The following is a 26,823-nucleotide window of genomic DNA, read 5'->3' on the forward strand; positions in this document are numbered from 1 at the left end:
CAATAAGTTAGAAAGAGACAAACATACTTTCTTTCACTCTAACTAATTGCACTAGTGCAGCAGTGCAGCTGAAAAGAACAGACTCATATTATGGCCGTGTTCCGAATTTACTACCAGTACTGAAAATCTATAGTTTACGTCACGTATACTATAGATTTTCAGCACTGGCAGTAAATTCGGAACACGACCTATATATTGAGCCTGTTCTTTTTAGCTGCACTGCTGCACTAGTGCAATTAGTTAGAGTGAAAGAAAGTATGTTTGTCTCTTTCTAACTTATTGCACTAGTGCAGCAGTGCAGCTAAAAAGAACAGACCCATTCTAAGGACTCTACCATTTTGTGAGCATTACCGCCATCTATAAGAAATGAATTATAACCTTATCAAACTCGTTGCCAAAGATCAAAATGTCGACAGCGAGTGTCCGTAGCGAAACGTGGTATTGTGTCCCATAGAGGACGGAAATTTAATAGAGGAGAGAGCAAAAAGAGTGTCTATACCATACTTGTTCTATCTCTGCATTAATAGATAAAAATAGAAGAAAGATTTATCGTTGCCCAAGTATACTTATTTAGGTAACTGTTGGAGCAGTATTGACACTTTCTATTAGCTTTCCAGAATGCTAACCTTCAAAATTAATCTATTAATTTTTTAATTTTCAATAAACATTTCAATTTGAAATTTTCTCGTTCCTTATTATATAATATTATATGCGCTGTTATACGTTAGTATACTTTTTTCAGATAGTATCTCTCTTACGTCATTTCATACTTAATGTATCAATATATCAGATATTATTTCTGACAGTTTCTGATTTCTGTGGCTTCATTCGGAAACTATACACTCGGTGGTTTGGTGATTTCAGTGGAGAAGTAGTGGGGATAGTAGTGTGCCCTGTAAGGTATTTCCGAACGGTATTTAAAATCGTAAGAAAACTGATCAATCAAACAATTGATTATTCTTTTATCGCAGGAAGAATATTCAACTATAATTTGTCAGTTTTCTTACAACCTTACAGTTACGACTAAAATTTTTGAATATGCAAAGGCCTTTAGCTAGCCAAACAACAACACATTGAGTCACACCGACTTCCCCTTCAATTTTGATGAGTGGTTTGGCGGTACACTAGTGTGACTCTCTCTATGTTTCCGAACGAAGCCTCTATATTGCATGTTGATAAGTTTCATGTAATTTTTTTAGCAAATATGGTGCTGTCGTGTCGATTTTATAAAGAAAAATATCCAGAAGTGGAAGATGTGGTAATGGTGAATGTGCGCAGTATAGCTGAGATGGGTGCGTATGTGCACCTATTGGAGTATAATAATATTGAGGGCATGATCCTGCTCTCTGAACTGTCCAGGAGACGTATTAGGTCCATTAACAAACTTATTCGAGTAGGCAAAACTGAACCAGTTGTCGTTATTCGAGTGGATAAGGAAAAAGGTAACTACAACTTATCAAATTCTATTGATCTATATGATTCAATGTTTACAATATATATAATTTTTTGAAAAGGTTATATTGATCTGAGCAAGCGTCGTGTGTCTGCTGAGGATGTGGAAAAGTGTACAGAAAGATATGCTAAAGCTAAAGCTGTTAATTCAATTTTAAGACATGTAGCAGAATTGTTACATTATGATAATGATGATCAATTAGAAGAATTGTATCAGAAAACAGCCTGGTACTTTGAAGAAAAATATAAGAAACAGAAAGCGTCTGCTTATGATTTTTTTAAGCAATCAGTATTGTAAGAAGAAATCAGATGCTTATAATAAAGTTGTTGTATTGGTCTGAATATATTTATGAATATGAACAATTTTTAGGGATCCTTCCATCTTAGCGGAATGTGGCCTTGATGAACACACGAAAGAAGTATTGTTAAATAATATCAAACGGAAACTCACCTCTCAAGCAGTTAAAATTAGAGCAGATGTGGAAGTAGCATGTTATGGCTATGAAGGTATTGATGCTGTAAAGACTGCATTGAAGGCTGGCTTAGCTCTCTCAACAGATGAACTCCCCATAAAAATCAATTTAATCGCTCCTCCTTTGTATGGTATGTTCTATATTATCTTCTCTAAAAAATATATATATATATATATATATATATATATATATATATATATATATGTGAATATGTGTATATTTAATGATAATATATTTTATTGAATGCTAACTTCCAGTTATGACGACATCGACACCGGAAAAACAAGATGGATTAAAGGCATTAGGCGACGCAATCGAAGTTATTCAGAGTAAAATAACGTCGCTTGGTGGTGTATTCAATGTCCAAATGGCAGTAAGTTTTTCAAATGAATACATTTATCTAAAATTCTAACATTTACATGCTGCAACTAAAAGTCTACTCTCTTGTTTTTTCCAGCCAAAAGTTGTTACCGCAACAGATGAAGCGGAATTAGCGCGACAGATGGAACGTGCAGAACTTGAAAATGCAGAAGTCGCTGGCGACGATGATGAAGAGGAAGTAGAGGGAATGGAAGGCGATTTCAGCGGCGGAGAAGGAACTGAGCAGAATAGTAAAATCGAATTTAACAATAAAGCAGAGCATAATAATAAAGAAGGAGACATTTCTGAGGAGGAAAATTGAATATACATACATATATATTCAGATAATATAATACACATTTGATAAACTGAGATCTTCGCACGTGTTTTTTTTATTACAGCTAGATTCTAAAAAGTTCTACTGTTTAGTTGAACATACTAATGCAGTTCTTTTCAATAATCATGAAAATAAAAATTGTAAAAATTAATCCACTGTAATCTATGCAAAAATGAAAATTTTTTACAGACTTGATATACAATAAATAATATGAAGATAGCTGGTTTTAATTCTGATAAATTATACAATATCTCTTTAAAATAACATATTTTATATTTAAGAAAATAATTCTTTGCAAGTCAAAAAGAGAAAGGACTGTAGCTATAATATATAAACATTAAGTTAAGAGCATTAAACTTTTTTTACTTCTAATTGTGATATGTAAAAGATATGTTTAAGATCTTTTGTTTAAGAATTTTTTAATATTTTTATTAAAACTTTGTATACAGTTTTACTGTTTATTCATTAGCAATTGTGACTTCCACTTCTACACCAGGCTCGATTGAAATGCTTGTGATTTGTTTCACGATCTCTGATGGTGAATACAAGTCGATAACTCTCTTATGAATTCGCATTTGGAAACGATCCCACGTCTTCGAACCTTCACCACAAGGTGTTTTGCGAGTCGTTATTCTCAAAATCTTTGTAGGCATGCGAACAGGCCCCTTGACCTTCAATTTCTGTTTCTTGGCCCCATTGATTAATTCCGCACATACTAAAAAAAGAATACTCAGTTATTTACTGCATTAAACTTATATTCAAAATTATATACTAATATAATTTTTTCATTTGCATTCAAAGTTTTAATATCCACTAACAGAAATTTATCAAGCTGAAATTTACCTTTTTCCAGGGAACGAACATTGCGCGATGTAAGCGTAATTCTAATCCGATGAATGGGAGTAACTTCCTGCCCTGGTTTCTCAGGATTATCTACCTTGGTTGTTGCCTAAAAAATAGAAACGAATGACATACATCAATGCTTTAATAGAAAATACACACAATATTTTAATTAATAACAATTTTCCATTTATTTTGCTGAAAAAAAAACATGTGATATGAAATGTTATAAGCGATTATTTGAGAATCGTTCTATCTTCAATAAGATATATCTAACCTAACCTAATACAATACTCTGTGATTTTTAAAAGTAAAATATATTAGTACTATGGCAGATTTCATTTTCTAAATATTAATCAGTGTCACATTAATTGTTTACCATGATTGAATTCTTGTACTGGTCGAGATAACCAAATTGTACCGAGTAAAACCGATCAGCGCTGAACCAGTACGTTAATTCGTTTCACGTGTCGAACACAAGAGAAGTGCCACTTCCGGTTGGCTCCATTTCTAGTCTTCGGTGCACTTGCGTGCACTCCGGTGTGCACTCGACTTACAAATCCTTAAAATCGTTTGACCAATCGGAATGAAGATATCTTTGCTATCTTCGTTCTGATTAGTCAACCGAACTATTCGAAGCCTTCGTAAGCCAATGAATTCAAATTTTAATTGCATTTTACTAATCGTAAAAAATTATATGATGCCCATCTTGGTGCAACCAATCCTTTATGGATGTTAACTCTCTATAGTGAATATAATACAATAACATAACCTTAATTTACCGCTTAGAAAGTGCGTTGCATGCAGATATATGATATAAATGTGAAAAAAATATATAGTTTAAAGTGACAAGTAAATTAAAAGAGATTGATTAGTTAAATGACTGATAGTTAATGCAATATTAATATAACGAACAATGTTAGTGATGAATAAATTTTTTGTTGCGAGGTGACAATTGTTGTACAAGCATCGTGTTAATAATTTTTGCAACTGTTTTGTCGTTTATGACGTCTTTTAATTACGTTGACAAGTATTTGTACAAAAACACACATATTGTTTATATACATAAAAATAATACAGTTTATAATAGTGTGCATTTTCGACAATAAAACCTGATAAAATGAGTCTCAGAATGATTCATAGGCTTGCATTATCAAATTATAGAAATAGATTTAATATTGAAGCATATTGGGGAATTGTACCAAGTTTGAGAGTTTTGCAAAAAAAGCCAGCGGTAATGCAGACAGAGTTTTCTACATACAATGTGTGTATAATTCATAAGAGACTTTTCCACAATTCTATAATTCTACAGTTGCAAAAAAATAAATTGAAAGAAAATGAAACTGATGTAGGAAATATATCTGCATTACAAATAAAAAAGAGACCAACTAGAAGAAATAAAGCTGTAATAAGCGAAGACAAGGCGTCAAAACCTGATGTGAGTCTGTATTCTTTCAATATGAGAAATTAAAAAATAATTGAACTGCAAATCTAAGCATAATAAAACATGTATGTATTATATATATGATATACGTTTAATATAATATATGTACAATATATGAAAGAAAAAAAAATAAATATGTTTAAAGGAGATTTCTCTTTATTAGGCATGGAATGTAAAAGCTTTAGCTACAGCAGAAGAGTATAATTTGGAAGCTTTGGCTTATGGTCTACTGGATCAACAGTTGTATATTCCTAGTAAAATATCTACATCTACAAATTGTAAGTATTCTTAAAATTAAAATTTTTTAATTGTGTGTTTCGCGTTTTTACAATATTGATGCTGTATTAATGATTGCAAGGTGACATGGAATCTTGCCAATCCCTTGTAACATGTATCCGTTTTTATGTGTCACCGAGTATATCGAATTTTAAGAATTCTGATTGGTCCATTCGTTACATTCGTCTGCTGTTCATGTTCATTCATTGGCTCATATAAAAAGAAGGCGATCAGTCAAAACAAATCAATTACTGTCAGTGGCTATAAATTGCCGGTCGCTAATCGAGCGATATTTAATTTTTGTTTTTACATATGGAATCATTCCATATGTTGCTGATGTCAGTTATTTTTGAACATTGATCTAACAGCGTCTCCATAAAGAAATTTATATGCAAAGTTAATTTACACACATTTTACAAAGAGTGAAATATTAGTGATAATCAAGTGCAGTGAAGTGATTGTTATAATTTTTATTACACTGAGTATCCACATTCTTGTCTGAAAAAACACCCAATTTGTACATAATACATATTACAAAATAATAAGCATATTGAATTTATCTGGATATAAAAACAAAGTTCATATTTATATATTATCTTTCATGAAAATATCAGAATTTTGAAACTCTGACATTTTAATTGAAAATATAAAAATAAAATATAAAATAAGGACAGTTTATATATCTGGAAACTAATGAAAATTAATTAAAGTAAAATTTGGCTTGAAAAATGCATGGAGACAAGCAAACAACAATGAAATTGCCTATCTCGTTAGATATTTTAAAAGAAGAATTGGAAGACCTAGTAGAGAAAGCAAAGGATTGGGCCCTCATGAATGGAATGTGTTTGAGATCAAAAATAAATGTTAATAGAGATGTTTTGCAATTTGCACCATTTGTGCTTTTTCCATCACCATTCCCACGAGAAGAATTTCAAAATGCTTGTGACATTCAGATTATTTTAAACATGCTCATACACAGAGTAGCTCATGATTATAATTTTTTGAAAGAAACTTTGGAGGAAACTATAAAGGTTGATGAGTTCACTAGAAACTTATTTGACATCTATGAAACTATTTATAAAGAAGGAGCTGCTCAGAAAGTATCCCTAGGTATATTACGCTCAGATCTAATGTTAGATACCAGTTGTCCAAAGAAAGACACCAAGAAACTCAAGCCTTATTGCTGTTGGAAACAGGTTGAAATAAATACAATTGCTTCGGGATTTGGTTGGCTAGGACCTGTATCTACACAGTTACATAAGTTTGTTTTGCAAGAATTGGGCTATATGACTGAATTGAACAATCTTCCTGAAAATAATGCATTACAAATACTATGCTCAGGCATGATAGAAGCTTGGAACTTGTATAGCAATCCACAGTATGTTTATAAATTTCCATAAATTGATTTTTAAAATTTATTATTATTTATCCAATCTTTCTTTCCTTTTTTCTCCATTCTTGTCACATGTATCTTTTAACTTTATTTTATTTTATTTTTTAAAAATAAATAAAAAATTAAATAAAAATTTCTCAGTTTTTTCATATGTTTAAAGATGCGAAATTATTTGCAGAGCAGTTATTTTATTTGTTGTTGAAGACATTACGTATAATATTTGCGATCAGCGTTTTCACGAGTTTGAAATACGAAAACAGAATCCAAATGTGAAAGTGGTTCGCAGAAATTTAACGCAATTAGCGGTCACTGCAAAACTAGGTTCCAATATGGAGTTAATAGTGGATGATTATATTGTGTCTGTAGTCTACTACAGATGTGGCTATGAGCCCAGTCAATATCACACCAAAAAAGAATGGGATGTGAGATTATTGATTGAGAGATCATTGGCAATCAAATGTCCAAGCATTCAATATCATTTGGCTGGCACCAAGAAGGTTCAACAAGCTCTTGCAAAGCCTGGCATAGTCGCATATTTCTTAAAGGATGAAAAAGCGGCGGCAAAAGTTAAAGAAATATTTACTGGTATATAATTGCTCTCTTTTATATATTTATTTCTAAATATACAATTTTATTTTTTTAAGCTCTAAATTGCAGAAACATTACAGTTGCTTTAATAATGATAATAAAATAATAATAATAATAATAATAATAATAGAAAATATATTTATTATTTTAACTATAAAAAAATCAAATTATACGAATATACGATTTTTTTATTTCAGGTTTATATTCGCTGGATTTTAACGAACATGGCAATGTTGCTGTAGAGATGGGAATCTCGGACCCTCAGCGTTTTGTGTTAAAACCACAGAGAGAAGGCGGCTGCAACAATTTATACGGGACAGATATCAAAGACTTTTTAGAATCTATGAAATCTGAGCAAATTCGAGTAGCTTGGATTCTCATGGATCGAATTTATCCGCCGGTGCATAAAAATTACATTGTGAAACCAGGGACTAATGTGGACATAGATACGAAAGAGTTAGTCTCGGAATTAGGCATATTCGGTGTTATTATTGGAGACGATAAAAATATTATTGTCAATAAACAGGATGGTCATATGTTAAGAACAAAATTAGCTATCGATAACGAAGGTGGTGTAGCGACCGGCCTAGGTGCTTGCGACAGTCCATTTTTAATTGATTAAAATGACATAGATAACGTGCAAAAAGCATTTACACGCAAATATATTGTAATGTAAATTACATTATATATTATGCAGCTATGTTGCAATATCACTCCTCGTTACTTATTGAAGTAATCTCCCGAAAAGTTAATATTTGTATAAATTTATATATTTTAATTAAAAATTATATATTTTTAATTAAAAATTAATGAATTAGAATATTAACTTTCTATAAGTTTGCCGCGTTTCTTTTTTATAACAAATTTAATTATTAGGTTTTTTATCGTCTTTCATTTCGATCCGAAATTTTATTGTATGTTATTTCTACATTATCTTTCGACATGTGTATTTTTGATACATTTTTCTTATCAACAGTATGTGTTAACATAATGTCTTTTGTCGATACACACATGAATGCGCTCCCTCATTTTCACTTTCATTTTGTCAATTTCAGTCTGAATTTCAATGAATGTCACTAGTAGTATGTCAATGAATGTCAGTTTTACCGCAAGATTTCAATAAATTCGCAAAATAATATATGTGTGTGAATATGTGAACTTGAATGCATTTATTTATTAATTTTTTATTTTAGCTTTAAAATAAATGAAATTTTTTCCAGTTCATGGAATTAAAGTTCAATTTTGTATATTTTTTTTGCAGCCTTGCCAGACGTTATACACGCGATAGCAAAATATGAAATAGGACATGAACCACGAGAGATATTTTTCTTTCGAGAGGGTAGTATTGTTATGTGGAATATTTCCGATCTCGAGTGTGGCAACTTATTGCAGTTTTTGAGAAATTACGAGCAGAATCATTACACAAAAGATTTGATTCATGGCGAAAGCGAGTCGATGCATTATACTTATGCCGATTTCGGGTATCTCCTTTTCACTATCACAATTACTTTTATGTATATATTATACATAAATAATTCCATGTATAAAATTAAATATAAAAGCAAATTAAACAGTAATTGAATACATGTCTTGGGAAATAAATTTCATAATTCATGAAATTTCTTCAATAGGAAAAAGAGCCACTTGAAGGATGGCGATATTGTCTTGGCGCAAGGAGCTGGAAACTTGGACAAATTAGACAAGTATACATTCTCTAATGCTATGGCACAATCTGTCAAATTAGGCATATGGGAAGCATCGTTGAATCGTTATGTCGATTCAATCGAATTTGTCACGGAAGATCTGAAAGTCGGAAAAAAGCTTCGAATGACACAGCAGGAGGTGTTGATGAAACAAGGGGAACTATTCGCTCTCAGACACCGGATTAATCTGAGCTCGGATTTGTTGGATACACCTGATTTCTACTGGGAACGAGATGACCTGGAAAATTTATATCATCAAATCTGTGGATATTTCAGCATCGCAAAACGTACAAGAGTAATTATTATATTATTTTTATCTTAATCATTCATTTCTCTATCCTTGAGATCTTTTCTGATACAAATATTTTCTTTTCTATACAATATCTGTTCTTTGATAATATATATTTTTTTTTATAAATAGGTAATGAATGACAGATTAAATCACTGTGTGGAACTGGTGAGCATTTTATCGTCACACTTGAGTGATCGTCATCACGTTCGTTTGGAGTGGATGATTATCATTCTTATTATGGTGGAAGTCGCTTTCGAAGTTCTGCATTACATCGATCGATATCTTGTAAAGTAGCAATCTAATAACGGCAGATAATCGGTACTTCTGCTTCATACAAAAGCCAAGTAAAAAATGTACTTAAGCATTTATTTTGCTAATACATATTATGGACCTTCAATTTGAAAATAATCCTTTACAACTCGCATTCTATAGTATCAATCAATATCGCTCCTGTTTTACAAAAATATTAAACTTCTTTCTCTAGTCTGAAAAGTTTATACGATATTTTTATAACATTTTAATAGTAATGAAAGAAATTTATTTATTTACATAGTATTATAGTAGTAATATATTACATATTAATTTATGTAGTAATATAGTCATCCGAAAGCATAAGTTCAGCTATCTTTGGTGGAACCACGAATTTGTCAGGATTCTGTTCGAGCAGGCAAGCTAGCAAACGTGGAACGGAGAGAACGGTACCAGATATGATTGCAGGAAAATCTCTACCGTATGGCGTTTGATAGGCGATCAGTAACCTCTTGCTCAAATAATTATCGTACGCAGATACGTGACCAATTTCGATATACTGATTTGCGAACGGTGACCACATCTCAAAGGACACGCGCAGACTCTCGCAAGGCTGTAGCTCGGATGCGGATCGCATAACGACGCGATAATGATCGCATAAATCATCGTACAATCTGCACACGCTTTCCAGGAGTTTATTGAATTGAGTTTCGTACTCTTCACTTTTCGCGTCCTTCATCACGACAAAAGCGTGCGCCACGGATGCTTGACACGCTGTGAATAAGCCGCACGCGTGTGTATCACGTGGCAATGGCATGTATTGTCTGCCAGTAGCAAAGTACTTGAGTGGGAAATGATTAGGATTTATCAATTGCTTCGTATGCAATATCAGGAAAGAGATCAAGCTCGCGCTGCCAACTAGATGCATACGATTCGGCGAGCCTCTCTCGACCTCACTATAATTTTCTAATATAAAAGTGGCCATGGGGTCCTCGTGATTGAAACCAGAGGCTTCCACTACGAAGCTACGACTGAAATCTGTGCCAGCCATCTTGATCATATCATTTTCACCGAAAACTCGGCCTACGTGCGCTAGCACAGCAAGTTCAAACAAGGCCGCGTTATTGCATAAATAATAACACATAGGATTCTTATAATCCAATAGGTCTAAGCTTGTCCCAATGTCAATGTGACTCCTCCTGTTCTCCTTAAACGATTCTGGCACGCTCCCGATGCTCTTCAGTACTACCGATTCATTGGCGGGCGTTCTCGGATCCAACTCGTTTGGTAATTTCAAGATTCTCTCCATCACATCTTCATCCAGATCCCAAATTGCTTCTTTTATCGTTTTCAAGTCTTGCCGTATAATATCAAGTTGTATATGCAATTTTTTCAGTTCTTGCTCTTGCTCAGTAGTACGATCGGTCCTTTCTAGTAGACTTCTTTTGTGACCCGCGAGTTTCGAATTGTTATCTTCTAAAGCGCATCTATCCGCGATCATCTTTCGATAGAAATCCCATGCACTTTTTAATTGAACGATATCCACATTCATCCTGCGCAACACTAATTCCTTGTGTAGCTTGTCCATATTGGCGAATCTCTCGTCGTAATCCAGATACGGTGATAAAAATGCAAATGATTTGTAAGCTTTATTACCGGAAATGTATAGCGCGGAACTGTAATTTCTCTTGACATTCGTTGGAAAGAAAATCCTTGGATGAATATCGGGAATTAGAATTCTGCACGTTCGCTGTAGAGCGTGCGTCAATCTAAATAGATTATTAGTCATTGTGTTTAAATCTTTCTAAACCTTTTTCTACATTAAAATAAAGATACAGTAATTAAATAATAAATTAATTTTATTCATCTATCTTCATCACTTTAGCTTTTGGTGCAGCATCTTTTTCATTAAAAGTTTCTCGTGTGACAGTTTCAATCTTTCGTTTCTGGGGTGCGATATAGTTTCCTTTGCTCGCTGCTCTTTCTGATTCTTCAATGCTATATGGTTCTAACTCGAGTGCTTTCAATCGTCGTTTGTGCACTTTGGTAGTAAAATGAGAGTGCAGAGCAGTTTCGTTTATAAAGTACCTCCTAAAATCAAATAACAAAATTTTTCTTAATTTTAACAGTTTTAACAAAATTATAATTGTTCAATATTTCAATATAATATCGCATTACGATTAGTAATAGATGCACAATGTTACTTTTATAATATCATGTTATTTCGATATGCAATATATTATAAATAATACAGTATTAATTTATATTGAAATTTCATATGTATCATGCATTTTAAATGCAATATGATATTTTACGTAAAAAGCTCCATTACATTTTGCAATATTTTATTTTTCAGAAAGATTTATAAAAGAAAAACACATAATTTTGCGCAGTTTGAAAAAGAAAATTAAAATTTTCTAGATGACCACTTAACAAATGGTACAATTATTTCGATGAAAAATTAGGTTATGTCACTGTATCGAAGTATCAAACTTACGCGCAATGCACGCAATAATGTTGCGCTGCACCGGGTTTATCAAAGTCCACTTCCTGATTCAACAATTTCTCCGCGTTTCCCTTCAAATCCTCGTCGATCTAAATTCAAAAATATATGTCAAAGAAATAATCGCGAATTTAAAACTCACTACGCTACACATCCACGTGGTTAAAGAGGTTAGACAAAACCTACGTACCTCGTCCAAATCTTTAGCTCTTCGTTTCGTTCTCCAACCTTTCTTCAAGTGCGTATCACCTCTGTGATACTTTTTACGTTTATACGGCATCTATAAATTTGTTTATTCGCGTTAATCTTGTCGATCGTACACACGAGAAATTTTGAAGCACGTATCGCTGAAGAGACAGTCGACTTCCGTAGTAAAAATTTCACGAAAAACGATAAACGTTGCTCTATAAATTTTCTTAGATTTTCTTAGATTTCCTTTCTTCTAAAACTACTGCGTTTCCGACGAAATAAGAAAAAGGGGGAGGAGCGATGCGGGTATTTTTTAGCATAAAAGCGATATTTAAACGGCGTGGAATTTGGAGGCGGGTCGAAATTATCGTCGAACGGGGAAGCGAAATTCAAATCGGGTCGTCTTTCGCGCCTTCGTTCCGCTAGTCGCGACCGAGCGCCGACAGATGGCGGTGTCGCGGCGCGAGACAAGTCGCGCCCCTGACGTCCGGCACGAGCGTTAATTCAAACCGTGCGCCACTGCCGTGCAGTTGGGCGAGAGTGCGCGAGAGAGGGATAGAACGAGAGAGGGGGGGCACTCTCATCCATTTTGAAAGTAAAAATACTGTGCGGTCGAGGATTTTCATCGGGACGGGTAGAAAAGGCGCCGAGGTAAAAAAGCCGTGGGACACGCCGCGTACGAGTCGGGGCCTCTACTGGCGAGTGGCCGCGCGTAAAATGACGTAGAGCGTCGCGTCGGACGTCAGCGCGCGCGCTGCCGACGTGTGTGGTGAGCGGAAACGGTGCGCGGTGTGTATACCGTCGCGGCGCAGCGTCGTAGCGATCGGCGGTAGCGTACGGGAAATTGGCCGCGGTGGCTTCGCCAATGGATGCCAGGCAGCACGGGACGCCATTTTGATATACGGGCGCACGTCAAGCGCTTCGACTCTCGCAAGTGAAACGCGCTCCGCGAGTCGCTCTCCGCCGGCCTGCGTAGGACACGCGCGGAGCCGAATTCGGGCGTTACGCGAGAGAGCTAGCCGGGCATCGCGGGCCGACCGATGCGTGGTGCGTGGCGCAACGGATCCCGTGAGTTTCGTTGACAAGTGACAGGTGAATCGATCGGGGCCTACGAGAGAGAAAGAAGGAGAGAGCGAGAGGGAGAGAAAGAGCGAGAGAGGAAGGCTCTTCGCTGTTCGTCGCGTTTGTTGCGTACCGAAAGCGGAGCGGAGCGGAGCAGTACTGTGTCGTGCTGTGGCGTGCCGTACCGTGGCGTACTGTGCCGTACTGTACCGTGTCGTCTCGCGCCCCCCGCATAAGTACGCGAGTACGACTATCGCGAGTACGACTCGACGATCTCGGCGGTGCGCTCGGATCTTTTCTCGCACGCGGCGCGAGGGGACCTCGCTCGGACGCCCGTGAGAGCGTTATACGCCGTTACGCGGCGAGCAGGCGATCCGGGGGCGGCGGTACGGCAGGAAAAAGCCGCCGCCGCCGTCGTCGTCTCGTTTCGCGCGCGCGAGCGAGAGAGCGAGTGAGCGAGTGAGAGAGGAGAGGCGGAGAAAGAGCGTACGGAAGAAAGAAGGGAGGGAGACGGAGAGAGAGAGAGAGAGAGACGGAATACGCCAACGAAGAGGCCACCGGCCGACTTCGGTGCACGGGACAAGACGACCCGATGTCGGGAGCGGGTCGCGACCCCGTGTCGACCCGCGGTCGTCCTCGTCCTCGAGTAAGAGCAACGACGACGACGACGACGACAGCAACAGCTGCAGCGGCAGCAGTAGCGGCAGGACGCTCCTCGCGTAAATGTGCCCCCGTGCGCGCCCATGTGCTGCACCTCCTTCTACTTCTCTGCCCGCTGCCCCTGCGTGCCCTGTAAACCCAGAGCACCTCATCCCGATTAGCACGCCCGCGCGCACTTGTACCCGCGAACATGGCCAAGATCCTCAACAAGGACCCCGTCACGTACGAGAAGGAGAGGGAGAACTTCCTAAAGGACCTCCGACACTTCCACGAGACTCGAGGGTAAGCTTTGAATAATCGCGCGATCCTACTTTGTCGAACGTGTCTCTCCCGCGTACGCTTATCTCCGACTTGGATCGCTCCCTTCCCCCCCCCCCGCCCTCCCTCCCGCGATCGCGGTTGCTCTCGACCGATCGACGGTCAGAAGCCGCGGTGACACGCGAGCGAATCGGGCCGCGGAAGCGCGCGTCGAGGTTGAGGTTATGTCGAACCGATTTTCTACTCGTCGAGTTCGAAGACAATGGGTCTCGTCTTTCGTTTACTCGACGTTTTCTCCTCGTAACGATCTTACGTGCGCGATCCCGACAAAGGGAGATCTCGCGAAAATATGTGCAATTTTTTTTCATACATATATGTATATATATATTTTTTTTAATAGCGTCGAAATATCGCTCGACGATAACGTGAATGCGAATTGTTTTATTAATGAGCATTCCGTCGTGCGATCCAATTTAATCCTGCATTTTGCATCGTTGTTATGCAAATTGTGATTCCTCTACGCGTGTGGGACGTGAAAATGGCATTGTATGTTACACGGTAGCGTCTCGCACAAAGCGTGCGTTGAAATTTTGAAACTCGTCTCGTCTGATGGATTTCAGGTATAGACGCCATTTTTTTCGGCGACTTTCAAAGTTGTCGATTAAATTCTAAATTGTGATTCTGCGAGTGAAAAGTAATCTATGTATACACTTGTCGCTTTTTTGCATTATGTATGCGCAAGTTCTACAAATGAGAATCGGAAATATATATTTGATTCCTCGTTAGATTAATTTACTCAAACGATTACTCTGCGCATGTGTATGGAAATTTCACTGAAAAATATCATAAATTTTTACAAATGATTATTTATCACTTTACAGAATCGTACATTCTAAATTTTTTTTTTATTTGTACTTGGAAAAGAAGAGAGAAATATCTTCAATATCTTAAAGATTTTTGTTTCTAAATTTCAGGACGCTCTTCAAGAAGACTCCGAAGATCAACGGGAAAGACATAGATCTATATTTGCTGTACGTTGTGGTAACTGCTCATGGAGGATGGATTAAGGTGAGTTGTTTTATCAAACTGAAATATTTTTAATTAGATATGCGAGTGGAAGCACTCAATTAGCTCACGCGCTTAATTATTTTAAAAAAGACCGTGCGTATTCGCGGATTGATATTGGCAGTGTTTTTAATATCCAGTTGGAAAGTATTGCTTAACAAGGTACAATATAAAAGCATCGCGGCATTGTAGGACAACGAAATGTAATTCCGTTGTATATATGCATCCAGACATAATACAGTTTATGATTAACAATTACGGAATGCGGTGGATTCCGCCGATAAATAATTGCTTGTAAAATTAGCGTAGCTGCCATCTCGTTTTGTTTAACGTCATTACTGGGTCGCGTCGAATGAACGCGAAATGAATTTTCGCGTACCTCGTTTTTAATTAGCATCTGGTCTCGATCGATTTCGCTAAAACCAAGCAAAACCGGTAGTTGCGTAAAAATTATTCTCGGCGACAAATGTCCGACAATAATTCTAGAATACCGCAAAAGATAGGGGTTGTTGATTTTTTTTATCTTCATATTGTTCTATTCTTTTATGTTGTTATATATGAATTATATGTTTCTCTTTTGCGTAAATTTTTACACACGCACATGTATGTGTAGAATCGTTAAAAATATATTTCATGCATTGCAAATTAAAACGTACACACCCATACACATTTTGATTCGCAATGCATGAAATAGATATGTCTCATCGTTTGCAAATGCGTATACATTGATATAGGTTTTTGGCGGAAATTTATAAACACTAGTTTTTCCTTGAAAATATTTAAAAATCTTTCATAATGCGTAATGTCAATATTACCGATAGATTCAATCGCGTAGATTGCCAGGTTCTAAGAAATTTTAATCGAATGCAACAAGTATTTTCTACGTTATAATTACGCAAATGTGCGTAACCGTATCTTGGAAATTGTGATCCTCTCATAATCACATCTTTCTCTCTTTCTCTCTCTCTCTCGATATTCGGTGCGATAGTATCATTATTAGTACGACTAACTATATCTTACGAGAATTTGGCATCGGCGAACAGATAGCAGGCTCGATGGCCCAGATTCCGCGAGAGGAGATCTCTATAGCGAGGCTCAAACTCCTTCGGTGATAATCGCACGTTCACGACGCGAGATTAAAACGCTCGCTTTCACCTATTGCACGTTTAAGTGCGACAAATCGTATAATTCTCAAACTAGCATAATCATTTCTGCGAAGCGAATGATTACAGGGATTACGAAATAAAATCACGGAATAAAGGTCATAAATAACGAAAAAAAAATTATTCTAAATCTCTTTATGATATACAGGGTGTTTGATAACAAATGCGAAAAATTTCAGGAGGTGATTCTTTGTCGAAAGGGGGTTTTTCGTATAAACATATACTCCTACATCCCTCCCTTTGGAGTTACACTCCTCCAAAAATGGGAGTAAAAATTAGGTTTCTATTTTTTTTCTCAAATTTGGAACAAGTTAAAGAAATGAAATTAGGTAGTATATTCTACTAGTAAGAAGGTTATTTATTAATATTTTTTTCAGCCTCTTATATTGTTATAAGGGGATGAAACTAGCAACCCATATTCAATTTTTTATTACAACTTTTTAATGTTTATATAAAAAAACCCCCCTATAATTAACCCTGTATATGTATTCATGCCAATTCTCTCCTCAATTAGTTTTGTGCGCATCTTGGAGAATTTTTTTTTATTTCCTCCAACCTCTGACCACACGTGTGCCTAATTTTACTTCGCGAAAAATAAGCTACGTATCATGGTTAAAAGAACGCGTCCGTGTCGCGAATGATTCGAAAGCGAATATCTCCGTTTGATAACGCGCGTGGTAACCGCCTTCTCGACTGCGTTCCGCCGCATTAATTTTCCCGGTGACATACGTTTGCGTTCCGGGAACATACAACACCATTGTCGTGCCTTTTTCTCGACGTGCCTAGGTAAACACGAGGCGAACGAAAGGCGATACGCGCGATTTCGCCGCGATGTTTACGAGCGATTGATTATCGTCGTTTCTCTCCAGGTCAGATTCTGGGCTCTCGTACACGACATGACGACAATGCGGTTCTGCGTTCTTTCGACGCGCGTTCGGTGAAAACCGCATCGACGATAAGTGACCACGCGTGTTTACCAGTGGTTGTCACGCTTTCGTATTTCTCTCGTCGCAACTCGCTTCATTCCGGATTCCTATCCGGAGGCTGACCGATTTTTTTTTTTTTTTTTTTTTTGATTTGTTTTGGACAGAATTTGCGCCGAATTTGGACAGAATTACATCACTTTCCGAGATATCGAAGAGATTTAAACAACCTTTATAAACGGTCAGTATGATTAGATAGTACGAACATTTTGTAGAAACTCGCGTACAGACACTGGTTCCTTGTTCTTTAAATCGTGCGCTTAATTATCAGCTAAAAGTATACTGGCCGTTCGCGATGACATAACTCGCATGTCGAGCCTTTATGCACTTTCCTCTTCTCTCTCACTCTGTTATCTTCAATCTTTGCGCAGTCTTCTCCGAGGAAAGAATGTAGTGATCAAAAAACACCAGTACATTTGAAGGAGAAAGTCAAATGATGAAGGGAGAAGGGGAAACTGACCCGAAGGAATCATCGACGCGCATGGTTATCGAGGGTTAGTAACCCTTGCGATTGCTAATCGTGCAATAATTATAGTAATGTGGTTCTCCTTATTATAATGAGGTTGAAATTTCAAGTACATATAATCGATTTGGCGTTCCTCGATTATCGAATTTCGATGGTATTATTGGACATCCCGAGATCGCGACTCTGAAATGTACGGATTACTAATAGCATATTCATCGTATAACATATTCATATCCGAAATATATATAAGGGTTAATCTGAGAGAGATTTGATCACGCGCGAATCGCAAATTATTTGCGTCGTCGTCGATGGCGTTCGAGTGCATAAATGAAAACGTTAGAACAACGCGGACGCAACGTGAGGTCAAGGTCGCTCGTGAGGTACCACTCTAAGTGGGAGAGAAAGATCATGTGGCAAAAGGTACAGCGAAAGAGAGAGCGAAAGTGCGGAGAGAAGGGAGGACGGACAAGGCAGAAACGAGGAGGGAAAGAGAATACCATGAAAGGTGGAGGACAAGCAGTACGAGAACAGGAGAAGGAAGAAGAGGAGGTGGTGGTGGATGGTGGAGTGGTACGAAGGCTTCCCCTCAACAAGTGTGATCGAGCCTGAAGCTCGCGTCGCTAGACTACATATATAACCCGCGAGCGATCCGGTCGCGATCAGAATGCTTGCGGAACGCGGGTCATTTTAGTGTCATCGACAGATACATCTATCGCTATATTACATTTTTTAGATTCGCATAAGACTCGAAAATATCCGTGAAATGACGCCTTAAAAATTCCGTGCGAAAATTTCGAAATTAAAATTGTCAAAAAATTCGCACGATTGTTATCTTGAGGACATATGTATCCTTTGACAAGTGTACTGTGGGAGAATTATTTTGCGCGAATCGAGAAATGAATGTGACTTGAAAATAGCGAATAATCTATGCTTGGTCAGGTAACGCGATTTATTTGTTGCACTTAAATAAAAACAACGCTAGACGTGCACACACACATATAACGATGATTACAGTGAAATTCTTCGCGTGGAGGAGCTTTATATTCGAGACATGGCATTTAGAGCAACGAGACACGCGTTTGGCGATGAAAGTTGTACCCTTTGTACGTGGACTCGGTCTTACATTCGGAACATGGGGTTCACCGGGGACGGTGTATTGCGTTACTGGCGAAATTATTGTCCGAGACGTGCTCCGCGACGATTCGACTCGATGCGACAAAATCTTTGCCGATTCGGTCGGCCGTCTTCCGCAGAGGCACCGCACTTTGCGGAAAGTTCAGTAAGCCCGGAGAGAGAATGAGGGATAGAGAGACGGAGAGCTTTGCGGATTCTCTAAAGCTGCTTTTGTCTACGCCGTCTGCCTCGCCAGCGGAAGCGACCGCGCCGAGCTGTAATTAGTGTTTTACTCTTGCAGACGGCGATGGTACGAAGTGCGACGGGGATTAGTAGTAGTATAAAAATGATTTTCGCGTTGGAGAATCTCTTAGGGTTAGCTACGATTTTCTGTGATCGAATTAATAAAGATAGCGAGCTCTCCGAAAATGTAACTCTTTTTCCTCTTATACAACAATTTTGCATTTAATATCTCATTTTGTAAAGTAAATTTATCTTTAGTATTAGTTCTGTATACAAGTATGTTTAATGATGGAAATATTTATTAGTCCCAATGTGTTCCTCTTAATCTTGAAATTGTTTAGATAAAGATTAGTTGAAATGTAAATATGTTTAAAAAAGATAAAGATGGTCCTGAATTTATTTAGATAAAAGATAAGATTATAAAGCATATCTCTCTCTCTCTCTCTCTCTCTCTCTCTCTATCTATCTATCTATCTATCTATCTATCTATCTATCTATCTATCTATCTATCTATCTAATATAGATAATGTTTTTAAAAAGAACAATTAAGATATTAAAATAGGAATTTTTTTCAATAAGTCATTTCATAAACAATTTCTGTCTGCCGTCCATAATTAAAAAGCTGTTTATTTAAGATAAAGATTAAAATCATATACTTCGTTAATAGGTATAAAAATAGAATAAAACAATTATTTCATTTCCAGATAATTATCTAGATAATAGAAAATACTCGGAAAAAATATACGTGTACACACATTTTATGGTAAGGAATTTAAAAAAAATGTTTACACGTTTTAGATGCGCATTAACTTGTCTCGAAAATTTCTCGACCGTGTAGTCTACTGAGAGATTCTTTTTTCTTAAGATCAGTCTGACGTAATACTAATCAACACTGAGATAGCTCTCCTAGCAGAGTATATTTGAACTCTTAGAAAAGAGGACGCGAGGTAGGCGTTGCGGGAGCTGTTTTTTCACGCTTACACGTGTGATAAAGTTTGGAAACATCTCTCTTTCTTCGCTCTCGGCCGGGAACCAGCTTGACGTTATTAGAAATGCCTGCGGTCGGCGCGGAGAGACTAGACGTCCTTTGAGAGTGGCAAAAAGAAGGAGAAAAAGAGACTTTTATACGCGTTATCTCACTCTCAACGTTTCGCGGCTTCGTTTTATATTAAGTAAAGCACGCGTTTAATCTCGCCGCCGGTTATGTCGCCGAGCGCGCATTTAGCGCGAAATGGGATATCGTACGCGCTGCGCCCTTTTTCTCAAACGATTCAAGCCGCGCTTTCACGGGAATGACGCGATATTCGATGTTCGAGTTCGCGTCGACGTCGAGCGGTTTGTCACCCGCGTCGCGAGCGTCGTTGTAAGCGTTTTATCTCGCTCTCTGGTTTCAACGTCGTTCGTTAGCTAGCCAGAGGAAGTGAATCAAATTCACCGTCGTGTTTCTCAGAACTGTTGTTATGAATTATTCAACTCCCCGTTGTTACATAAGATGCTCGAAATGCAACGTGGTAGATTGGTAGTTCATATCGATAATCGAACATATACGTAAGACACGTTATATCGAGGCGAGATGACAATAATACGCTGCCTTTTGCTCGGAAATAAATTCCTTCGGTCTTGTTGGCCGCGATCGTGGTGGTGCGAAATTTAACACACGAGTCGTAGATGACAGTAATATTAAGCCAATTCTGCCTAGAGCGCTTCGCAGCTATTTTTCTAAAGAAAAGAAGCTATTATCCAAACAGTGTAGCGATTGCTCAACGTATGGCATCGCGACGAGCGAGTTAACGGAAGTGATTTACATAAATTATTACACACAGAAGCTCTCAAATCTTCTCGTTTCTGGCCTCGCGTACATTTTGCGTTATGTAAAATATGATCCGAAATTTCTTTCTCTCTCTCTCTCTCTGAAATGTCTGAAATATCTAAAAATATCTATCCTCACGCGAGAGAAGAACGCGAACACACGATGAGTAAGCGCGGCGTTAAAAGCTTCCCGAGAGCTTACGCCGTCGTCATAAAATTCGTCCTCTCAAAAACTGTAAAAAGGGAGCGGTAGCTCTTTAACGAGGCGGATGCATTCTAATCCGGGTGTTCGGAAAACCGTCTCTTCTCGAACCGATCTCTACGTCAACATTAAAAGCTCGGCCGTTCCGCCTCGTCTCGCGTCGTAATTGCATTCTTTCGCCGAGTTTTCGATATGAACGGAAGAGAGCGAAGCGCGTCGTCGTCGAATGAGTCTCGTTCGCGGGAAAGAGAGAGCTGTCCGAAAAATGAAACGAATCTTTATAAAGCGCGACGATAAATTTTTAGACTTTGTAAGGTCGATGTATCGCGCACATTTTATATAATAAATGTAAATATAAAAATTGCAACATGTACACTCGAGATAGAGAAATGCATGTCGCAGAAGCCGCATCGCGCACTGCCAAGTTTAGGATTAAAAGCGCATCTGGCCGCGTGCTCGCGCGAACATCGCCCCGCCTCTCTCCTCGTCGTTATCTACCAACGCGATTATCCGGAGTATCGGCCACGACATACCGGTTTCGACGAGTCCGTGTTCCGACAAGCGGCAGAGGCATGCGGGAGAAATGAGCGAACGAGCGAGAGAGAGAGAGAGAGAGAGAGCGCGGGAGAGAATCGAGAGAAAGCGCGCTCGAGCGCGCTACCTCGTTCTCGGGCGGTCCAGCCTTCTCAAGGGCGAGACTCTTGCTGGTGGTGGCTGAGGCGCACCTCGCCGCCGCCGCCACCGCCGCCGCCGCCGGGCGCGCGTCAAATCTGTGCGTGCGGCCCCCGTAGTCTGGCATTGGTCTGGTCGTTGTACGCGCTGCGCGTGAACCCAAGTCTTGGTAATGCTGAGTCAGTCAGGTGCATCACCGCGGCGCTTCTCGCGTTTGGCGTTGCACCATTTTCGCGACGACGACGATGCGCGATGGAGGTGGTTTCTCCTCGGGCACAGGCGGAAAAAGAGGAGCGTAAGATGGAAAGATGAGATATGACGAAAGGGAGAAAGAGAGAGGTATCGCGCGAGAGACAAAGAGAAAAGAGTGTGATACGCTGAGGAAACGGCGGTGAGACAGAGAGAGAGAGAGGAGGGAAAAGTTCGTTCGTTCTCCGGTGACGAGGGCACGGTCGATATGGCAACGCCGCGCCCCACCACACGCATACCGGCGCCGGCATCGCCGCCCGAGCGCCGAGCGAGATGCAGCGCAACGGCAACAACGCGACCCGATCTTCTCCCCACCGCGGGGGAGGGGACCGCGCCAGAACCTCACAGCGAGGAGAGCGACCTCATGCCCTGCACACATGTGTGCATAGCCGGGGACACTGAGAAGAATGAGGGAGACGGAATGTCAGCGAAAAAGGGGGAGAAAGAGAGAGAGAGAGAGAATCGGAGTTGCTGGTCGGTCGGTCGCACTCCTCTAGTCCCACGCACGCGCCTGGTGCCAAAATTGGCGATGCACTTGCCCTCGCTCAGGGATTCCTACCCTTCCTGCGGAAAAAAATAGTCCCGTCCGCGATGCGTCGCTTCAAGTGGACGATGCCGACGAGTTATCTCTCCTCGCGGAAGCTGTTTGCTGGAGGAGAAGAGACATTTTTCTCTTTTTCGAGCAATCGAGCGCACTTTCCGCGAGAAATGTATATTCAGGGTTTGCGGAATACCTATATTATTGTGTTCCCTAATATAATAATAAACTAAATGAATGGTTGGATTGTCACGAGATACACTTGTATTCTCTACAAGAGTCCTTTCTAATATTATTTATTATTTCCTAATAAAGATAAGCCTTTTTCGGCGATTAGCCTTTGTTGGCACTTGCCTAACGTCATCCTCCTTCAGTCCCATATGTCCCATGACGCGCCTCTCGTGTAGGGTCGCGTGATTCGTCGGCTTGGCAACCGTATTTCTTTTCGCTCGTCTGTTAATCGTAGGTAACGACACCTACTAACACCTTGACGAGCGCGACGCGCGTGAGGCCGTGCGGTTGAGGCACCCGTCAAAGTGCGAGAGAGCGCGCAACACGAGGAGAGGGAAAAAGAGAAAGAGACCTCTCTTTCTCCTTTTCCCTCTCCTCGTATTATGAGAGAGAGAGAGAGAGAGGAAAGTTTAAGGAGAGGCGTTCTACGAGTGCGACGTTGCCGGGCGACTCCGTCTCGACGCGACTCGGGCCACTTCCAAGAGCATGCGGAGGCGCCGATGCCGGCAACGTCGCTACCTCCTCGCCGCCGAGATAAATAGAGATGGCCTGCTACGCGACGGTGCGCTTCCTACGGTTGTAAGACACGCACTCACCGTTAGTCGAGGAAGGAGCGAGACGGACAAAAGACTGGCCAAGGAAATCGTGCCGCCGGCGATCGTTGTTCTTCTTGCTCGCCGCGCGAAAACCCGACTCTCTGTTCGGAGATACAGGTGGTCATCCGATATATACATGGGCCGATGTGTCGCGCTTTCAAATGGGATCAAATATTCGCGAGAGAAAGAGAGAGAGATAGAAACATTTTTATATACATGAATATCTGAAACAAAAGGATCTCGAAGAGAAAATTATTCGCACCTTTTACAGGCAAGTTTGATCTCTCTCTTTCACGCTAAACATCGGTTTATCCACATTTAGCATTGATTTTAATACCAAGTGTCAGATTCAATTTGAGATTCGAACGACTAAAGCGTTTAGAGTGCTTTGTGCGCGACGCGAATACAGATTCGGTAGAATTTCTCGCGAGAATCGCACGTTCGCGATGAACGATTTTACCGTCTCACCGCTGCATTCTCTCGCTTGCATCGCGTCTCGCCACCATGACCGTGTTTGGCGCGTTTTTACTTCTCGCGACCGCGGGGGAAGAAGTCGACGGTTCGCTTTGTGCCGGCTAATGTGCTTGCCGATAAGTGCTCGTTGCACCAACAGCGCAGCAGCCTTGGTTAACCGATCCTAACGATCGACGATTTTTCTCTCTTTCTCTTTCCTCTTCTCCCTCTGTCTCCAGCACTCGCGTGGCTTTGTCGACGAGGCAGTCCGTCCTGCTACTATTTGCTTTTGCATTTTTGTTTACCTTTAATTATCGCCCGATTTTTATTTCCGACGATACATCGGAAAAAAGAATTCGCGAACTTTTACAAAACGTTTGCAAAACGTTTTGCAAAAGTTCAATGATATGTACGCGCATATTCGTTATATAATTTATGTTAACAACGCGTGTATAATATATGCGACTGTCTGGTTGAGGTTGACAAGGTATATTATTTACGAGTACATGGTCGCCTTAACCGGAGAAAGAGAGTTACGACTAATTTTATCACGAGATAAAAATATATAATTATGTTTCTCAGGATACATATTTTAAATACACACGAATAAAATACTTTCATAAATGAAATCCGACTGAAAAAGAGAATAATTGTGACTTTAATAAAAATATCGGGCTGTTAAATTTCTCTGGAAATATCTTAATCATAAATTTTATTAACATCATAAAAGATCTATATAACAAAGTATAAGAATTATATTATTACTTCGTACATATTTATATACATCCTCTTATGTACACTTTCCCTTCGCCCACGTCATGTGTTAGATCTTTTCTATTAAAATTCGTCGCTCGCGAAATCAATCTCGAATTCCGATCATTTTCATCGACAAGGCCCCTAACTGCGAACGATTCCCTCGATTCAGTCTCTTCTCTCCCCCTCCCCCTTTCCCATAGCGTTCGCCATCTCCGTCGTGCAAGAGACATTGGTATTAATGGCCTTGGCCGACGGTACCAGTTGGTAAGCCATCACTCGAGCACGAGCCGCAGCACTTGGAGGTCACTGCACCTTTTCCTCTTTGCTCTCTGTACATCGCGGGCCATCTCTTCTCCCAGCCGTTTACGACGCGCGAATATTTCGCGGAAGCTCTTTCTCTCGCACTTTCCAAACCAGTCGCACTAGACTAGAATCGATCGGGCCGTTCGATTCAACTTTTCATATAAACTCGATCGAAAGTATATCGCGAGTTTTACCTGCGCGCTATGGTCGGTCTAATAATACTCGAAATATATTTTAGGTCGTGAAAAAAAATCTCTTGAAGAATCGTATAACGTTTCGAAAAAAATGCCCTTATGTAATTTAATAAAATCATAAAATTTGTGTATTTTTTTTCGAATTTCTGACGTACCGCACTTTATTTACCCTTCGTAAATACGCTTGTAATAAAAACAAATAGCGGACGACGAGCTTGTTTAACAACTCGGTATGACGACGGGGCCGGATAACACGCTCGCGTTATGGCTCTCGTAGATTAGTTCAACGTTGCGCAACATCGCGCTAAGACGCCGAGATAGGAAAGAGCACGCCCCATTATTGTGTCTGTCGTCCCCGCAGCCGTACAACGGCCGCACAACGTGGTACCCGCATGTTCTCGCGGATGTAACACCGAGCAAGAGCGACGCGAGTCGCTTACTTAAGCGTGGATCCGAGATATGTGACTCGCTCCCAACTATTTCGGCCATTTTGCTCGTAAACGTCAACGGTAATATTAACGGTGGCACGCGACGTACCTGTCGATGGCTACTTTCGGACGCTGCGAAATGAGAATCGAGGTCTCTGGCGTTAATTGCGCGTATCGCGTCGCATAGATATACGATCGATTAGTGCCGCGTCCAGGTGAATTATCACCTGGGAGGATTGACGTCGACCGTTGCTTGCTTTTATTCTATTCTTTTTCGGCGAAATTCGATGTTTCACAGCGAATCAAATTTATTTACCGAAGAAAGACTGCGCGTCGAAAGGGTTGACACGACCGGAGCTGTCTCTCACAAGTAGCCTCGGGCTCGCTGTCAACCAAGAAGAGTCACGCCGAGTCTAACGTCCGATTATCTTATGCATCGACAAAGAAAGAAAGAAGAAAACGAAGAGAGAAAGAGAAAGAAACACGTGACATAAAGTAGCGAATTTTATTAACCATCGTCAAAATGAACATTTTTATGATGGGTGCGGCGATAATTACGCGACGTAAATAAAAAAGCTGGCTGTACGATTCCTTACGTCGGTTACGCGCTCCGAGGATATCGAATTGTTAATTTGCAGGAGTATTCGTTTCAGAGAAACAAGCCAGGCATCGAATGAATATTATTATCCTCTTCCTCTATTCGCGCGATTACGCGAAATATCTTGCCTCGTAACTCGAGTCACGCTCGTTTCTAATCCCGTAGACCGGTTCTACCAACCGTCACTTAACGCTAATTGTAATTAACTAAATCTTCTCCTCGGCAACGTAATGGCCTGTCCGAGAGAGACGGTTGAAAAATTTTCGGACGTAGCGCTAATTCATATTCGATATCGACGAACGCGAGGCGATAGTTTTTATTCCCCCCCTTCTCTCTCTTCCGTCGAAACGCGGAATTTCTATAGCTAACGATCATTACGCCGTGCGTTTTCTACCCGCCGGTGTTTCTTTTACACATACGTCGTCGTTCACATGTATACCGCATGGTATACGTACGCGTTTCACGCCACTTAGCGTTATAATGCGGATGCCCGATATAACGCATATTCAACTCCTTTGGCGTAACGATCGCCTTATTCGAACTTGCCGAGCGATTAACAAAGGGAAACCGACGCGAATAATTGAGTCAATAAAGAATGGCTGGATCGCATCAACGAGATGATCTGCCAACGTCTCCGCATTCGAACATTCGCGAGCATACATGTATTTTTTTTCAACATACG

General features: G+C 39.8%; 6 protein-coding genes across 16 annotated transcripts in view; 3 read left to right on the forward strand and 3 right to left on the reverse strand.

Annotated features, from left to right (window-relative positions):
• The first annotated feature begins 376 nt into the window (after positions 1 to 376).
• On the forward strand, positions 377 to 2,657 carry Eif2alpha (eukaryotic translation initiation factor 2 subunit alpha). 3 transcript variants are annotated; one of them, XM_083079433.1, is made up of 7 exons: positions 377 to 574; positions 743 to 900; positions 1,200 to 1,442; positions 1,515 to 1,746; positions 1,823 to 2,055; positions 2,183 to 2,298; positions 2,383 to 2,657. In XM_083079433.1, exons 3-7 carry the CDS (start codon positions 1,205 to 1,207, stop codon positions 2,605 to 2,607), a joined length of 1,044 nt encoding a protein of 347 aa, XP_082935559.1. In that variant the 5' UTR covers positions 377 to 574; positions 743 to 900; positions 1,200 to 1,204; the 3' UTR covers positions 2,608 to 2,657. The 3 variants fall into 3 exon arrangements, with proteins under 3 accessions (XP_082935559.1, XP_082935568.1, XP_082935553.1); XM_083079442.1 differs by lacking the exon at positions 743 to 900 and having other exon boundaries at positions 1,515 to 1,680; XM_083079427.1 differs by lacking the exon at positions 743 to 900 and having other exon boundaries at positions 378 to 574.
• A 367-nt stretch (positions 2,658 to 3,024) lies between these two features.
• Positions 3,025 to 3,994, reverse strand: Rps20 (ribosomal protein S20). The gene is made up of 3 exons (XM_083079453.1): positions 3,842 to 3,994; positions 3,466 to 3,571; positions 3,025 to 3,337 (listed from the first exon to the last, which is right to left on the reverse strand). The coding sequence occupies exons 1-3, from the start codon at positions 3,842 to 3,844 to the stop codon at positions 3,081 to 3,083; spliced, it is 366 nt and encodes a 121-aa protein (XP_082935579.1). The 5' UTR covers positions 3,845 to 3,994; the 3' UTR covers positions 3,025 to 3,080.
• A 216-nt stretch (positions 3,995 to 4,210) lies between these two features.
• Positions 4,211 to 9,555, forward strand: LOC145960141 (glutathione synthetase). 2 transcript variants are annotated; one of them, XM_083079406.1, is made up of 6 exons: positions 5,726 to 6,560; positions 6,754 to 7,160; positions 7,361 to 7,753; positions 8,425 to 8,644; positions 8,795 to 9,161; positions 9,288 to 9,555. In XM_083079406.1, exons 1-6 carry the CDS (start codon positions 5,911 to 5,913, stop codon positions 9,450 to 9,452), a joined length of 2,202 nt encoding a protein of 733 aa, XP_082935532.1. In that variant the 5' UTR covers positions 5,726 to 5,910; the 3' UTR covers positions 9,453 to 9,555. The 2 variants fall into 2 exon arrangements, with proteins under 2 accessions (XP_082935531.1, XP_082935532.1); XM_083079405.1 differs by lacking the exons at positions 8,425 to 8,644; positions 8,795 to 9,161; positions 9,288 to 9,555 and adding exons at positions 4,211 to 4,900; positions 5,070 to 5,184 and having other exon boundaries at positions 5,957 to 6,560; positions 7,361 to 8,303.
• Positions 9,504 to 11,196, reverse strand: LOC145960152 (serine--tRNA synthetase-like protein Slimp). Its single transcript, XM_083079411.1, has 2 exons — positions 9,734 to 11,196; positions 9,504 to 9,643 (listed from the first exon to the last, which is right to left on the reverse strand). The coding sequence occupies exon 1, from the start codon at positions 11,194 to 11,196 to the stop codon at positions 9,742 to 9,744; it is 1,455 nt and encodes a 484-aa protein (XP_082935537.1). The 3' UTR covers positions 9,504 to 9,643; positions 9,734 to 9,741.
• A 70-nt stretch (positions 11,197 to 11,266) lies between these two features.
• On the reverse strand, positions 11,267 to 12,501 carry LOC145960186 (zinc finger protein 593 homolog). The gene is made up of 3 exons (XM_083079451.1): positions 12,101 to 12,501; positions 11,905 to 12,002; positions 11,267 to 11,498 (listed from the first exon to the last, which is right to left on the reverse strand). Exons 1-3 carry the CDS (start codon positions 12,188 to 12,190, stop codon positions 11,267 to 11,269), a joined length of 420 nt encoding a protein of 139 aa, XP_082935577.1. The 5' UTR covers positions 12,191 to 12,501.
• A 114-nt stretch (positions 12,502 to 12,615) lies between these two features.
• The window catches only part of Bap170 (Brahma associated protein 170kD), a 46,220-nt gene continuing 32,012 nt past the window's right edge, over positions 12,616 to 26,823 (forward strand). For 4 of the 8 annotated variants that reach the window (XM_083079366.1, XM_083079376.1, XM_083079390.1 and 1 more), the window contains exons 1-2: positions 12,617 to 14,103; positions 15,054 to 15,147. In XM_083079366.1, the coding sequence (XP_082935492.1) occupies positions 14,012 to 14,103; positions 15,054 to 15,147 (186 nt within the window). In that variant the 5' untranslated portion in view covers positions 12,617 to 14,011. Of the gene's footprint in view, positions 14,104 to 14,279; positions 14,700 to 15,053; positions 15,148 to 26,823 lie in introns of those variants that run through there. The other 4 variants (XM_083079367.1, XM_083079387.1, XM_083079381.1 and 1 more) reach the window with 3 other exon arrangements.

Source organism: Camponotus vicinus, unplaced genomic scaffold (assembly GCF_025532165.1).
Source record: "Camponotus vicinus isolate PSW18456_S1 unplaced genomic scaffold, iyCamVici1.0 SCAF_1, whole genome shotgun sequence".
NCBI lineage: Eukaryota > Metazoa > Arthropoda > Insecta > Hymenoptera > Formicidae > Camponotus > Camponotus vicinus.